Source organism: Manacus candei, unplaced genomic scaffold (assembly GCF_025592945.1).
Source record: "Manacus candei isolate 608988 ecotype Guabito, Panama unplaced genomic scaffold, ASM2559294v1 h1tg000048l, whole genome shotgun sequence".
In the NCBI taxonomy this organism is placed as follows: domain Eukaryota; kingdom Metazoa; phylum Chordata; class Aves; order Passeriformes; family Pipridae; genus Manacus; species Manacus candei.
This window is the reverse complement of record NW_026138096.1, coordinates 12,497,095-12,513,794: the sequence shown is the minus strand read 5'-3', so window position 1 is coordinate 12,513,794 and position 16,700 is coordinate 12,497,095. Positions and strand designations below refer to the sequence as shown.

The following is a 16,700-nucleotide window of genomic DNA, read 5'->3' as shown; positions in this document are numbered from 1 at the left end:
GCTGTTTTTTCTTCAAGTACTGATAAGAGACCATAACACATTTCTGTATTAGTCTCATTAGTTTTTTAATTTTGCACGACTTAATATTTGGAGACTTAAAACAAAATTAGTCAGATATCTTCAGTGACTGGACTAATTTGGCTGTTAAACAGCTGTGAACTGAACAGGAGTGTGTACTCACCTCACATCTTCTCCCAGTGGTTACTCTCTCAGTACTTGTCAAGCATTGCTATCTTGTGGCAGAGTTTAAGTACTATAGTTACCTACTTTTCTTTTTTTCTCTGCTTGACTTCTGGATATGTCAAAAGATTGAATGTTTTATTTGAAGTGAGACAATAGTACAGCTTATAATCAGTCATTAGAGAGGAAGAATAGAATAAAGAGGAATTAAACATTGCTAGATAGTTTGTGAAGGGTTTGTATTCACTTTTGGCAGCCACCATTCACGTTTTTATTCAGGAACATTAAAAGACTATCTAGTTGAAACTGGAAATTTTTTTTCCCTAGCTATTGGAGTATTACACTTTTATTGCATAAACAAATCAGCAAAACCCTCTGAAACAAAACGAGATGGTGTAGAAAATCACATACAGAATATTTAAAGCCTGCAGAGTTGCCTGTGTGAGTTTAGCAGAGGAGATGAGGAGTTGCTTCTTTTAACAGATTCAGCTGCACAGCCATAGATGTTCTGGAAAAACAGCGAGAACCCTTCAACTTGCAAACTGTGCAGATAACCTGAACAGTTGGAAAACAGTTCCCATAAGAAAAAGGCCGATTTTTCAGCACAGGTTCTAGTGAGCTCTGCTCTGATGAGCAAAGTGCTGCTCTCGTTGTTGTCAGCACGTGGCCCTGGTTCTGTGCAGTGTAAGCAGTGTCTCTCTCAAATATGCTTTTTAAGTTTTCCCTTGCTAAAATGCTCCACGCAGCTGTAATTCAAGCAGTCTTTTCCTAGCAAGGCTAACACTTAAATATCGTAAACAACAGGTTTTTTTTTCTGAACATTATGTTGAAGAGTTGTATTCCAGCTCTTTCGCAGGCGCTGAGGAATGTTGTTCTGACATCCGAGATTTGTTTTTTTGTTTTACAGCAGAGTACTGTGTTATGGAAAACACAAATGTCCAATACTGGTTTGTAAGTGGGTGTATTTACTTACACAGTTTGCACCCTAGATTTGCAGGGGCAGTGCGTGACAGTGTGGTTTGTAATCTTTGCTTTTATCCAATAATATTGTGAATTCTGTTTTCAAAAAAGCCAGCAATCTCTGGGTGTTTTCAGCAAAATTCAATGTTGACTTTCATTTTTATTTTCAGGTTAAAAAGGATAATTTATTTCTGAGGACTGAACGTATAAATATGTTTATCTTACCATTTTTTTAGTGCTAACTAGTTTTAAACAAATAAAAATTAAATTACTGGGGAGAAAAAGTGGTTATGGTATACAAAACTGGGGAAGAAACAGATCTTATATTGACTCAAAGGTAACTTTCAAAGACTGGTGTAAGTTAACCATAAAATCAATGAGCTAAAATAATTCTGCATGTCAAAGTACTGAACCCTGCCTTATACTGAATTGTACTGTAATCAGTTTTCTCTGAAAGCTTGTCAAAGACTTCCAGGAAATAGGGCATTTTAATTGATGTTTTAGAGGGAATAGATGCAGATGCTTTCTGGAAGGACACTTGGTCATTGCTTTCAGGTTAGTTTTTGCATTACTAAAATTAGGAACAGTGGTTATTGCAGGAGCTTTTGTAACACTCATAAAAAGCCTTCATGTAACAATACTATCTGTGATCATGCATGCAGAGAACTATGAGTATTTTAATTACCTCCTTGCTATTTAGTCAGAAGAACACATCTGTACAGTTGAGTGAAGTTGTGTTTTCTTGATGATTGAGAACTTGCTCCAATATGAATTTGTAAAAAAGAAATTATAATAACAATACAAGTGAAAATACAATTAAAGGGGGGCTTGTGCTCCTGTCCTTTCTAATACTTCTCATAACTGGTTTCGTGGGCTTGAGCCCTGACTGACACGACAGAGTATGATCAGCATCTTCTGAAATCTGATTATCGGAGGGCAATCTATAACAAATTCTTCAGCAATATGATTTAATATGGAGCTGGCAGGGCTGAGGAGAATGTGTGTCAGTTTGTCATGCCTGTGCTCAGCATAACAAACATATTAAAGGTGGAAATCTCAGGCAGTTTAATGTAAATGCTTCTTCATATGAAGAAGTTCATATTTTGCAAGAAATTCCACAAGAACAAATTAGTTAATAGAGTAATGCTTTTGTTATTTGTGTTATTGGTAAGGCAGCCAGTTAATTTTTAGAAACTGCTGTTCTTTCTAAGAGTAAAAGAAGAGGTAATTTGGATTCTGGATAAGCTTGTAACTTATAAGTCTCAGACTTAGTTTATAATTTCCAACATAAGAGCTATGAATTTATGTGCTTGAATTATGCATTTTCCAATAGAAATGTATGAGTTTGCTACTCCACTGCCCTGTAATTTGGTAAATCTGCAGTAAGGAGGTAAAAACTCAAAGTAAAGTATTCTCTCTCACTAGTAGGAAAACACAGAGCAACTAAACCAATAAAAAGGCAGGTTCTGTACATAATTTTGCCTTTCTAAGATATTAGACACCAGCTACTGCTGAATTCAGAGGTTCCCAGTAGCCTTTGGAGAGCTGCAAACCTCTGCTCTTGCCCAGGACCGTGTCCCCATCCCAATTTCTCTTTGAGGTGAAGATTTGTTATTCACGTTCTCATGAATTGCAGCAATAGGATTTAGAAAGAAGGATCAGTAGAATCTTTTCAGTTCTCAATCTTTTTGCTTGGAATTGCACTTCTATCTTGTGAGGGAGAGAAATACAACATTGAATACCCATCTTGTCACAGTAAAGTTTCCCTTACCTTATTGCATGAATAGAGCATTTTATGCCTTCAGATATTTTTTCTTGCTGTGCATAAGGTAAAGATTCACAATAGATTTGGTGGATTAACTTGTTGGTACAACTGGGGTTTTACATCTTTGCCTGCTCAGCATGACTGAGTAACTGCAGGTGTGTTTTCTTGGGTAGATTCTTTTCTCAGTGTTAAATAACTAAAAAAGGAAAACCGAGAGCTGGGAAAAAAGAAATAAGACATATATTCTGGGTTGAAGATATCATTTATTTCACAAAAATGGTTTGAATTTATCAGGGCAAATTTAAATCTTAATGGTAAGTTTGAGTTTCCTTTTAAAATTCTATTTCCTGTCCAGAATTAATAATTTCCCTTTGTTTTCCCATAAAGCCTCTGCCACACATTAAGAACATATTCATCTATTTTGTTTTAAAAGCCACAGATATTAAATATTTCATCTGATAAGTGCTGAGTGGAGAAATTAATACAGTTATGCCTTTTACATTGGTTTTACATGATCTCAGAGCATGGTAAAGGGAAAGTAATGCAGAATGACAGCTGCTCCATTAAAGAAATCTAATTAAAGTTGGTCAGACTATCATGGAGCAAATGTACAGTGATGGATGTAAAAGCTAAATTGGGTCCATGTGATAGAGAGTATTGGGTGGAACAGTTACACATTTGTCAAAAGTGCACCCAGATTAAAGTGCTGACACATCTGATGTATTATTTTGTAGGTAGAGGAAGCACTAGAAGCAGTGAAAAATGCAACAAATGAGCAAGATTTAGCGAATCGCTTCAAGGAATTTGGGAAGGAGATGGTAAAACTGAACTATGTGGCTGCCAGACGACAACAGGTGAGTCCCTGAGGGGTTGAGAAAGTCTGTCTTGGTTCTGAAGGTCTTGTATTTTATGTCCAAGCCTGGTTTTAAATGTGCAGTGAGCGATTGCTGTGTCATGGCCTGTAATTTAATCAGGCTGATTATTTTTGAATGTGATGAAGCTTTCCAAAAGTACAGCTTCTTTCAGAGTACTTTTCAAGCAGCTTCAGTTAATAACAGATTGAGGAGTGAAAAGGCCAGTGATTCAGGAGGTTAAGGATAATTTTCATTTAATGATTATTCCCATTTAATTCTAACCTATGCAGATCTCAGGTCCCTCTGACAGCTGGTAAAGCACTACCAAAGCTTTTTGGTAGTTTAGTACAATTAAAATTCATGAGGAACAGAAACCTACTTTGTGTTTAAAACCATTATTATTAATTTCCAGATATTTAAAAAACCAAGTGCTCCATCCTATTTATTCATTGCTAAGGCAACTGAAAAAAAGACCAGAAATTCATGATAACATTTATTCGAGGTCTGCAATTGTACAACTTTGCAATAAAGAAAACTTTCTCCTGCACACTGTTCTTCTTAAGACAGTGCTGTCACTGTGGAGTTGTATAAGGTCTCTCCAACTTCAGTTGTATTTGAATACCACCAATAATTCAGAGATATGTTGTCTTTGTACATGGCACACTGGATTTGGAAAGCTGGCTTTCCATAGTCCTCTGCCTATTTACCTTATTTTCTGAATTACAGTAATTGCAGTTTACTTCCAAATCATGATTGTGGGTTCGTTTTTTTTTTTTTTTTTGTTTGGTTGTTTTTTTCTTTTTTAATCAAAAGTAGCATTTTCAGAGTTGTACTGAAATGAAATAAGTTACAAATGTAAAATCTAGTCACTTTATAAACAGTGCTCTTCTGTATGTTCAGACACTCCCCCTGTGGAGCTACAGTTACAAATACAGCAAAAAAGAGAAAAATGTGAAAGCTTATGAATGGTTTATATCTTTTAAGTTCTTATTGGAGGTATGATAAAAAAATCTAAATCTCTTAAAATTTTCTTAAGATGCATTTTCATAATACCAATAAAATTTTCCATATAACTGGAAAATCTTGACAGCATTAGAACAAACTACTAAGATGTTCATAGATTTTCCTTTCATGTCTTCTGTTTTCTAGCCTGATGAATTTTTTAGGAACACGTGTGGCTGAAATTAGTCCATGGGTGGAACCTCTAAATCCAGAATATCTGGGTTGTTTTTCAGTGTTTGCAACAGATTCTATATGTGAACATAAGTAAACTGTTCAGCTCTCCAGACTTCTTTATTCGTAGTTTTAAATAGAAGTAATAATGTTTTGTTATCCCTCGTGGATATTGTTAGGACTATCTTAACTAATATTTCAAAGGGTTTCAAGGACAATGTGATGTACCCTATAATTGAAAAAACCTGGATCAACAATAATACAGTACCATCTTATTCTGGTAACATATTGTGCAGTATCTGATTCTTGTTGTCAGGGGAAATAAAAGAAAATATATGTCATATACAAAAGAGACAAACACTACATGGTATGAAGAATAGAGCAAAATATGAAGGAAAGGCTAAAAAAAGTGAGAGGTACATTTTCTAGGTCTGTAAGAGCTAAAATCATATTCATCTAGGAAATATTATTATTTTGATAGTTTTTTAAAGGTCTACCTTATGATAATTGTGTGAAGGACGTGGGTATAGCATTTAGAAAAATAAGGCACTTGCTGCAACAGGATTGTTGCACTCACATTGCCTTTATGGAATGAGCAGACCAAATCCAGTCGATCAGGAAGAGTAATTTTGAATGTTTTATATAAATTTTTGGTGGGTTTTTGCATAAGGGAAGTGTGTGGACTGTTTGTAAGGTACTGTGGGCAGTATGTAACAGTTGTAGCTACACAGAAGGACTGAACTTCCTTGGGCAGGAGGGGGGAATTCTTTCTGTGATTTGTGGTGGATTCTGTCATTGATTCCCTCTCTGCAAAACCACCAGCTGGTGTTTATCCGTGGATACCTAAGGCAACACGTTCTAACACAAGGACTTACATTTACAACTGTAAATTACAACTTGCAGCCCAGGAAGCCAACAACATCCTGGGCTGCTCCCACAGCAGGGGAGGGGGGGATTCTGTCCCTTTTCCCCACCTGCAAAGCTGCCTCCAGGTCTGGGGAACAGCAGCACAGGGAAGGGCACGGAGCTGTTGGAGCGAGTCCAGAGGAGGCCGCTGGAATGATTAGAGGGATGGAGCACCTCTGCTATGAGGAAAGGCTGAAAGAATCGGGATTGCTCAGCCTGGAGGCGAGAAGCTTTGGGGTGACCTAATTGTGGCCTTCCAGTACCTGAAGGGAACTTACAGGAAAGATGGGGCAAGATTATTTACAAGGGTATGTGGTGAAAGGATGAGGGGGAAGGGCTTTAAGCTGAGTAAGAGCATAGATTAGATATCAGGAAGAAATTCTTCCCTCTGAGGGTGGTGAGGCCCTGGCAGAGGTTGCCCAGAGAAGCTGTGGCTGCCCCTGGATCCCTGGAGGTGTCCAAGGCCAGGTTGGATGGGGCTTGGAGCAACCTGGGCTAGTGGAAGGTGTCCCTGCCTGTGGCAGGAAGGTTGGAACAAGATGATCCTGAGGGTTCCTTCCAACCCAAACCATTCTGTGGTTCTACAAAAACTCTGTGTTTTGGTGCAGGAGCTGAAGGACCCTCACTGCAGGGATGAGATGGCTGCAGCCCGAGGGGCTCTGAAGAAGAATGCCACCATGCTGTACACGGCGTCCCAGGCCTTCCTCCGCCACCCCGACGTTGCAGCCACGAGGGCCAACAGGGACTACGTCTTCAAGCAAGTGCAGGAGGCCATTGCTGGGATCTCCAACGCTGCCCAGGCCACCTCGCCCACCGACGAGAACAAGGGCCACACTGGCATAGGAGAGCTTGCTGCTGCCCTGAATGAATTTGATGTGAGTATCAGAAGGGCGTGGGAAATTAAGGGTTTCTCCAGGTAATAAGTCGTTCTTATACAGGACTCAAATTCCCCTTTTCATGCAGATCCATTTCCTCAGACTGCAAAGGCAAAGGGCGAACGTTGATTTGTGTTATTTTAAATGAGGGATAGCTTTTTGCTTGCTAGTGGGCTGGAATTATAAGGAGTTATTTGTGCTCAGATGGAGTGTCCTTGACAAATCCAGCTACATAGTTCTAAATAGTGCAAGGTTTGGTTAGTCTGGCAGTTTAGTTTTGTGACCAAGATTTGGTGTTGGTTGAGTGGTCAAATCCTGTTTGTCTGGCAAGTGAGCCAGACAAGACAAAAAAAATGAAGATGGTGATGCAGCTCAGCGTCTTGGAAACATTAACATTCAGCTTGAATCATGAATTATGTTAATCAAAGATATGGAAAAAGCATCTCTCAAACACAGTTGATAGCAGTCAGTTCAGCTGCAGGCAAAGTGCTGCGGCCTCTCTTCCAGCAATAGATACAGTTCTGCTTAAGCAACTTTCTTGACAGTTAATTGTTTAACTGTTAATTTCATTGCCAGTCCTGTCTGATGATTTTTCCTTATCTCACATTTGAGGATTATTCTTTAGAAAGTGAAAAAAAGCCACCAAGAAACCTGCAGACAGTCTCTGAAAATATTTTTCTCTTTCATTCTGACTTAGGGCAAGAGTTTGCTAAAATTATTATTAGGGAATGCTGTCCTCTTGACTTGAATTAATGAGCAAGGGTACAATAAAAGCTTCTGTCACATGCAGTCAGGAGCTGCTCAATCCTGCTGGATTTAAGGCTGAAAGTGGAGGTGGTTTATCTCATGGTGTGTTGGGCTGGGCTTATCATCTGCATCTATTCTTACATCCATGGTTTTTCCTGCACAGTTATTGTGGGTCAAGGTTTCAGGAATTCTGCATGGCTTTCAGGGCCTTCTCAGCTCACAGGTCCCTTGTTGGTAAGATCCTGGGAATAATATTCCTGTGTGGTCTGATTGTACTCTGGCTTCTGTGTGGGATTTTGCACGTTATGGGCAGCAAAGGTTTGACAAACAGGGAGAGAAAACATGTGACATCTCAGCCCCAAACTGATGATGCTGCTGCTGCCTTCTGGAAAAGGCTGCTGTTCAATGCAAAGGGAGTCGTTGTGCTTAGTGAAAATAAATGTAGTGAAGACTATGCGAGACATCTGATATTGTCCCTGGCCTCTTTATGAGAATATTCATCATTTTTCTCCTCAGGTAAAGTGTTTTCCACTTTCCATGATGTTGCAGGCATCATGAATGCTTATGGGGGATGTATATTCATAGTATTGTGTTTTATTCACAGTTATGTGTGAAAAAGCAGCCTTTTTGGGGGATTTTCTCTTTCTAATTTTAGGAAACTGAGTGAAAACTTTCTCCTCTGACTTACTGGGGATAAAGAGATTAAAACTATTATTTTATCTATTTTCTAACTCACTGCTTAGCTGTCGAATGAGATTTATTCACACCTTCTTCTGCAACAGAGATGATATTTCTGAAGGTCCAGGGAAAGTCAAAATTTATAGCTGTGATGGTGGGATGATTGTGAATTTACCTTTGTGTTATACAAGCAAGCAAGAAAGAAAAATTACCAGACTAGTGAAACTATGTCATAAGTACAAAGGTGGTGGAGAAATATGTTTTTTTTTGATAGTGGCAGTATATTACCTCAACAAGGGAAACAAAGTTTGTATTTTCTAGTGAAAATAATTTTACAGAGTATTTATTTTGCAGTATCAGTCATATTGATTGAGATCAGTTTGTATTTGGTATGAAGTGCTTACTAAACCCTGGATTATATGACAAGATAATTCTACTATATTCAAAATAAGTTTACATTTTTCCCCATAATATTTAACACTTCTCAGCATTCCTTATTTCAGATTTCAGAACCAGTGTTCTTTGGTTTAATGCTTCAAATCACTGCAGTCTAAATAATCTGAATATTTTCTCAATCAAAATATCATCATGTGTAGCATAAGTAATTATTCTACCTATTTGAAGCACTTTAGCTGTTGTGTTTAACTAGTTCCCATGTTCATTGTCATATTCTGTGAGTTATTAGCAGCAAAGTTTTGGAAAGAATTGCCATTTATTGCTTCTCAGAGATAATTTAGTAGAAAAAGGGGGAGTTCACAAATGTATTTCTTATTAGATTTTCTTCTTTGAAGTCCTGTTTGAAGGTGATTCATCACAAAAGTACATGTTCAATGCCTTGTTGCTTTGTCCTTTTATGTTTCCGCTTTAACCTTAGATAATTTTAAGCTAGATATTCCTGGTTTTATTAGTAATTTATTAATAATAATTGGGTATATAGTTTATACTCATGAAATATTTCTGAGTTCCTAATGCAACTAAGGGTGCACATTTTACTTCCCCTCATACTTGGCCAAATTTATTGAAGTTTCACAGATAAGTTTGTCAAGAACTTACTGTGAACTCTGAAAACACTCTGTTTTCACTCAGGAAATGGTAATTTTGATCTGGTAAGGTCTCAGCTGCTCTGATTATTGAGGGACTGTTGTGTTGTCAAATGTTAAGTTGTGGGATGGATTTATCTGGGTATCCTCTGTGCTTTCCCCGGAGCCATCATGATGTGTAGCAGAGACAGGACCTGCACATCAAACTGGAGTGTGGTGGGGAGGTAGATAGAGAGAAAGTGAAATTATTAAGTGAGAAGAAATGAAATGAGAGGGACCAGGAAATCTGTGGTAGATGAAAATTAAGACGAGGATAGATGGCATCTGATGTAGGTTTGGCAACAGGAAAGAGCTAAAAAAGGGTGTGGATATAAAAATGTATAATTATATCTGCATATAAAATAAAGGAATAATTGTGTCCAGAGGAGGGAACAGACCTGGGGAAGGGTCTGGAGCAGCAGGAGCAGCTGAGGGAGCTGGGGGGGCTCAGCCTGGAGAAAAGGAGGCTCAGGGGGGACCTTCTGGCTCTGCAACTCCCTGACAGGAGGGGCGAGCTGAGGTGGGTCGGGCTCTGCTCCCAGGGAACAAGGGACAGGAGGAGAGGGAATGGCCTCAAACTGTGCCAGGGTAAGTTTAGGTTGGATATTGGGGAAAATTTTCTTCACGGAGAAGGTTGTCAGGCATTGGAAGGGGCTGCCCAGGGCAGTGTTGGAGTCCCCATCCCTGGAGGGATTAAAAAGCCCTGTGGATGTGGCACTTGGGGACATGGGTCAGTGGTGATCCAGGCAGTGCTGGAGGAATGGTTGAACTTGATCTTAGAGGTCTTTTCCAACCCAAACAATTCTGTGATTCCGTGATTTTCTCTGCCACAACAAGGGCTGCAGGTACATGGCTGAGGGGCCATGTTCTTCATGACAGAATGGAGATGGGGCTGTGTTGGGCACTTGGGATCTCTGGTGAGTAGGAAAGTGCCTCCTTTTAGAGTGTGGATTGAGATTATGATTCCTTAGTCCCACCAGCGTGGGATGCACTGACAACACTTGAGAAGTGCAAACTACTAGGGTTTTCAAACTGGGTAACCTAAAATACTTTACCCATAGTTCTTAATATCTTTCTTTATATTTTGATATAAAAGAATGAGGATAATCATTCTGGTACAGTGCTGTGAGAGTAGGTGTAATGGTGGTGTAAATATAAAGCTGTTTACTATGCATGCACCACAACCCTATAAAAAGGATCATTCCTGGGCTTGAAGCAAGGCTTGGATTATCTACAATACAATTATGAGTCAAGGATAAAACAAATTTATAAATCCTCTGACTTTGAAAGGGGAGGAAGAGATGTCTGAAGGAAGAAGCACCAAACCCCTTCTTTCCATTGATGACAAAAGCAAGTAGCTGTTTTCTTTTGTATTGCTCTAAGAAGAGCTGAGGGGATGTCTTAGCTGACTTTCTAATGGAGTTTTGTGTGTGTGTGGGCAAGTTGTCCCTCTAGCAGTGTGGAAGAAATTGATATTTTATTTGTTAAAAGGGACATATAGTCCTTGCTTTTTAATATATGTTAATCCAAACTGACTCACCCTATACCTGATGTTTTTTTGTCTGATATTTTATAATTTTTATCTCTTAGGTTTTTTTAATACTCGATTTATTGCTTCTCTCTACTTGCACACATCCATTTATCTTTAAAGCTGCAGACCAGCAATGTTGGTCCTTGTTAACATCTTGAATTGCTCTGCCTGTGGGTCACCCCTTTACTCCCTGATTTCAAAATCGTGTTGAGTCTTGATTGAGTATGAAAATAATTTGGTTTTTAAAGGAATATAAAGGGAAGTGGTCGTGGCACCAACCTGCCAGAGTTCAAGAGGCATTTGGACAATACTCTCAGGCACATGGTGGGATTTATTGGGCCTGTCCTGTGTGGGGCCAGGAGTTGGACTTGATGATCCTTGTGGGTCCCTTCCAACTCAGGATATTCTATGATTCCATGATTCTATGAGTTGATCTGGTTGCGAACTGAAAGAGGTGGTTAAAATGATTTTCGGTACTAGAGGTATTTATGTATTTGGGATAGCTCCCAAGGTACTGAAACTGTACCATTTTTTGTTATGAGCAGCATTTCAACTGAAAATTCCAGGCAGAGTAACTCAATCTTTAATAAATTTTTGAACAGTGCGAGTCAACCACTGGGGAAACGACTACGTCTGATGAGAAGGAAAGTGTCTGATGACACTGGTCACTGTCCTCCAGGCTGTTAAATACAGCTCATATTTAATAAATGGGCTATCATAACGTATTTCTTGAATATTTTAATGCTCCTTTAGGAATATTTTGCATGGCTAGAGAACGCAGTGCAACTTAAATGGAGTGAAAAATCGAATAAGCGTGTAATGAGGGGGAAAAATTACATAGAAACTCAAAGACACAGTAATTGGGTACAGCAATAGCAAAGGCTGCCTTTTTTTTTGTTGTACTAAACTTAAGAACAATCAAATGTGACAGAAAGATACCAGACAAAAGGCTGACTACCTTTAAAATGTTGCTTTTTTAACAAATAGCTGTTAGATGTTCAGCCTGAGAATGGATTTTTTTTTTTTCATAAAATTTATGGAATCCAAGTTTACTTCAGGGAAGTGACTTGTGATGCTGCAGAGAAAAGGAGAAAATGTGAGCTTCAAAATAAGAATTGAAACGTGCTTGTTTCAATATCGAAATTGTAAGAAACAATTGAAAAAATATTACTACAGGTCCCACATAGCAGTTTGGAACCAGACTTATGGAGCTCTAGTATTTAGGGAAGCCCAGGCTAATGGCTATTTCTGTATAGTAGCAGTTATATAGTGAATTTCAATAGGAATGCCCATGTCAGTGTGCACTGGGGAAAGTACCCTACAAATTCAGGTATCTTCATGTATGTCTTGGAATGAAATATTGGAGAATCATAGAATGACTTGTGTTGGAAGGAATCTTAAAAACCATCCAGTTCCAAACCCTTGCTGTGGGCAGGGTCACCTTCCACTATCCCAGGTTGCTCCAAGCCCCATCCAACCTGGCCTTGGACACTTCCAGGGATGGGGCAGCAACAGCTTCTCTGGGCAACCTGGGCTAGGGCCTCACCACCCTCACAGGAAAGAATTTCTTTCCAATATCCCATCTAACCCTTCCCTCTGGCAGTGGGAAGCCATTCTCCCTTGTCCTGTCCCTCCATCCCTTTTCCCCAGTCCCTCTTCAGCTCTCCTGGAGCCCCTTTAGGCCCTGCCAGGGGCTCTCAGCTCTCCCTGGAGCCTTCTCTTCTCCAACTGAACCCCCCCAGCTCTCCCAGCCTGGCTCCAGAGCAGAGGGGCTCCATCCTTTTGATCAACTTTGTGGATCTCCTCTGGATTCATTCCCACATGTCCACAACTTTCTTGTGTCGGGGGCCCCAAAATATACTTGTGGGTTTTTTTTTTCCCTTGTGCAGCTGAAGTGGGTTTTACACTGGAATAGTGTCAGGCCAGTCATTTCCCACATGAAGGCAGCCAGGCTGCATCCCAGTGCTTCCCAGGCTTCTGTGCAGTAGTGAGATACTTTGGCACTTCCTGCACTCCTCAGATGTCCTGTGAGAAAAATCAGACTGGTCATCTTTTGCATATTAAGTACATAATGACCAACACCACAATGTTGCATTTTACACTATTACTAAAAGCTTCGCCAGGCATATGTTTGAGGATGCTGAGCTGATCTTTCAAATGGGGAATAAGCAGAGTAAATTTTCAGGGTCCTGATGATGCTAAGGGGTTAAACAAGGTTTTTCTTCCAGCTATTACTACATTTTCCTGCCCACTGCAACCTCTTCTGCGAGCTACTTTTGGTGTTTCTTTTTCCTAAGCTTTTTCCATGCCGTACATGAGTATTTTAGCAGGAAGAAATGTAAAGAGAATTTAGATTGAGGGCAGATTCAGACTATATACACTTGTCCTGGCTAGGAGAGAGTTGATTTTTTTTTTTTTGATATCATAGAATCATAGAATATCCTGAGTTGGAAGGCACCCACAAGGATCATCGAAATCCAACTCCTAGTAGTAGCTGGTACAGTGCTGTGTTCTGGATTTAGTATGAGAATAATGTTGATAAAACACTAATCTTTTGATTGTTACTGTAGTGTTTAATAAGTCTAATAAGGAAGAAATACTTTAAAATGAGGATGGCAAAGCCCTGGCAGAGGTTGTCCAGAGAAGCTGTGGCTGCCCCATCCCTGGAAGTGTCCAAGGCCAAGCTGGAGAGGGTTTGGAGCAACCTGATCTATGTCCTACTCATGACAGGGGGACTGGACTGGATGACCTTGAAAGGTCTTTTCCTACACAACCATTGTATAATTCCATGAACCTCAATTGTTTTAATCAGTTGTTTCAGAAATTCACTCTGCTTTTAATCTTAGTAGTTGGCTGAACAACATATTATGGTGAATGTTTTATCTGTGCTTGTGTATGTATGGGCATGTTGATATGTTTTTGTGGAAATGTCAGTTCCAGAGTACAAAGGACAGCACTGGATTTTGTAGCATTTTGCAGGATTTTGTAGCAAATGAATCACATGGTATCACTTCTGTAAAAAGAAGCACCCTGGGTTACTGTGGGTTAGGATCTTACCTACATTCACCTTTAATTGTGGGAATGGTGCTGCTGATCTCTCTTTGCTGTATAGGAGCACCATCTAGTGGGCTTCTGGTTTTATTTTTTTATGTATAATATTTCTTCCCCCCCTCCCGAAATGCTCCTGTATAGTAAATTAGTATTGTATTAGCAATCAGAAATACTCTGTAATTTAACCATAGCTGATTGCTACCACTTCTTCCAGTTACAGAAAAAGCCAACAGACCAAGTGCTTCCTGTGCTTTCCTGTCTAATACATTTATCCTGTTTGTAGCAGAACTGAAGCCAGTTTATTTGCAAAGTAGTTTTGGTAGTGAACTCTCATCCACACAAATTTGTTAGAGATAGTAAAAACACGGAAAGGAAATACACTTTAAAAACCTAAATAATATTCCTACAAAGAAATATGTTTTCTGTAGCAATAAAATGGTTCCATTATTAGTCAAATTACTGCAAGTTTCTTATTTAATTGTAAATGGTAAAGTAAGAATATCTGAAGTGTTAAATAAAAAATATACTAGTTTTTTCAGGTTATGTAGCTCAGAAAGAACACTAAGTGAAATGTTTTAATTAGACTACACTTGCTACTATTTTGAGTATGTTTATTTAGCACCTCTGAGATACCTCTATAACTTAGATATGTGAGAATTGAACACCACTAATATTTCAGAGAAAGAATATCTCCATTTACAGAATAACAGAATATACTGAGTTGGAAGGGAGGGACCCACAAGGATCATCGAGTCCAACCCTTAGCCCTGTACAGGACCATCCCCAAGAGTCACCCCGTGTGCCTGAGAACATTGCCCAAACACTTATTGAACTCCATCAGGCTTGGTGCTGTGACCACTTCCCTGGGGAGCCTTTTCCAGTACCCAACCAACCTCTGGGGGAAGAAACTCTTTCTAATATCCAACCTAAACCTCCCCTGACACAACTTGAGGCCATTTCCTTGTGTCCTGTTACTGGTCACCACAGAGAAGAGATCAGTGCCTGCCCCTCCTCCTCCCCTCATTAGGAACTTCTAGACTGCAGTGAAGTCTCCCCTCACCTCCTCTTCTCCAGGCTGAACAGACCGAGTGCCCTCGGCCGCTTCTCATAAGGCTTCCTCTCAAGACCCTTAACCATCTCCATTGCCCTTCTTTGGACATTCTTCAACAGCTTCATATCTTTCTTACATTGTGGTGCCCAAAATTGCCACAATATTTCAGGTGAGGCCACCCCAGTGCAGAGCAGAGCAGAACAATCCTCTCTCTTGCCTCACTGGCAAGGCTTTGCCTGATGTGCCCCAGTACAGGGTTGGCCCTCCTGGCTGCAGGGCACTGCTGACTCATATTAAGCTGTAAATTTGAGCTGATGTATTCAGCTGTGAGTGGGCACTTCTTGCAGAAGCTCCTCTTGCTTTCTGCTGAGCAGACCAAGAAGAAAAACCTGTATGTAACTTTTCATTCTGAAATCACTGTTTCACTTTCCAACAATGGCCTTTGGCAGACACTGAGAGAAGTGTCCAGAAAAGAGGCCAACATGGTTGTTCTTTCAGGAATCCTACCCCAAATATAGGCGATTTATGAGTTTCAAACCCAGTCTGTGTCTTTGTATGCAATAATCCTGCAAGTGTGTAGCAGAGCCCAGGTGCTCAGTGAGGTGGCACCAGATCCCTGGGGAGCATAGAGGATGTCCAATGCATGAAAGGTGTTGGAATGGAGCAGAAAAGAGACCCCCTTGAGTGTCAGCTGGTCCTCCGAGATCAGGTGGGCTGGGTGCAAGTAGGCTGAATTTCAGATTAGAACCAATTCAGCCCTGCAAGTCTGGTTGAGTCCAATGAGAACTTGGACAATGCAGATTGGGAACAATCTTTTTTATTGAAACAACAGGTTCAATCAACCAGTTGATTGGCTCAAAAGAAGCCAGGTGGGAGGCAGAGGGGAGACAGGGTGAGCTGTGGGTAGGTGGGACGACCACGGCTCCCTCCCCTGCCCTGGGAGCCTTTGTCAGTCTCTGGGCCAGAGCCAAATGGCGGCGGCCGAAGGCACGGCCTGCCCCAAAATGGCGGCTGGACCCATGGCCTGTCCCGGACTGTAAGTGCTTATGGATTTGTTGGGGAGAAATGCACTAACTATATGTTAACTAATTATTTGAGGAGGATAAATTGACTCCATGTTAACTACTTCTCTATCTGAAGGCTATAAATGAACTAACTACATGTTAACTACTTACATGTCCGTGGGGCTACCATATCTTAACTATTTAAATATTTTGGTGGATCAATGCACTACCAACATATTATGTTGTTATCAATTTTGGGGGGATCTATGCACTAACTACGTGTAACTACTCATAGAATTCTTGGGGAACTACATATTAACTCCCAACACATTGTTGGGGCACTGCCTAATTCCTACTTCTCTACTTGTCGGGGCAAACATGCTAGCTCCATCTTAGCTACACCTAAATGAACCACTGTTAATATAGGGACTGTCTGTCAGGCCATAGGTCGAAGCTATGTCAGGGCCTGGGTGAAGGTTGTCGGGGCCTGGGTGAAGGTTGTGAGGCCCTAGGTGAAGGTTGTTAGGACCTGGGTGAAGGTTGTCGGGGCCTGGGTGAAGGTTGTTAGGCCCTAGATGAAGGTTGTCAGGCCCCAGGTGAAGGTTGTCAGGGCCTGGGTGAAGGTTGTTAGGCCCTCGGTGAAGGTTGTCCAGGCCCCAGGTGAAGGTTGTCAGGGCCTGGGTGAAGGTTGTTAGGCCCTCGGTGAAGGTTGTCCAGGCCTCGGTGAAGGTTCTCAGGGTGCTTCTTCTCCAGGCCACAGCTCGTGTGCTGCAAGGGTTCCAGCAGCTGCTGCTGGAAGTCCCTCCTGGTCCACCCTGAGAGGCCCTCCTGTCCAGACCATGCTCT

The 16,700-nt window shown here is 40.6% G+C and overlaps 1 protein-coding gene across 2 annotated transcripts in view; it reads left to right on the top strand.

The window, feature by feature from the left end:
- The window catches only part of CTNNA2 (catenin alpha 2), a 463,212-nt gene that overhangs the window by 56,950 nt on the left and 389,562 nt on the right, over positions 1–16,700 (top strand). For both annotated transcript variants that reach the window (XM_051798209.1, XM_051798208.1), the window contains exons 4-5: positions 3,640–3,759; positions 6,447–6,713. In XM_051798209.1, the coding sequence (XP_051654169.1) occupies positions 3,640–3,759; positions 6,447–6,713 (387 nt within the window). The remainder of the gene's footprint in view (positions 1–3,639; positions 3,760–6,446; positions 6,714–16,700) is intronic.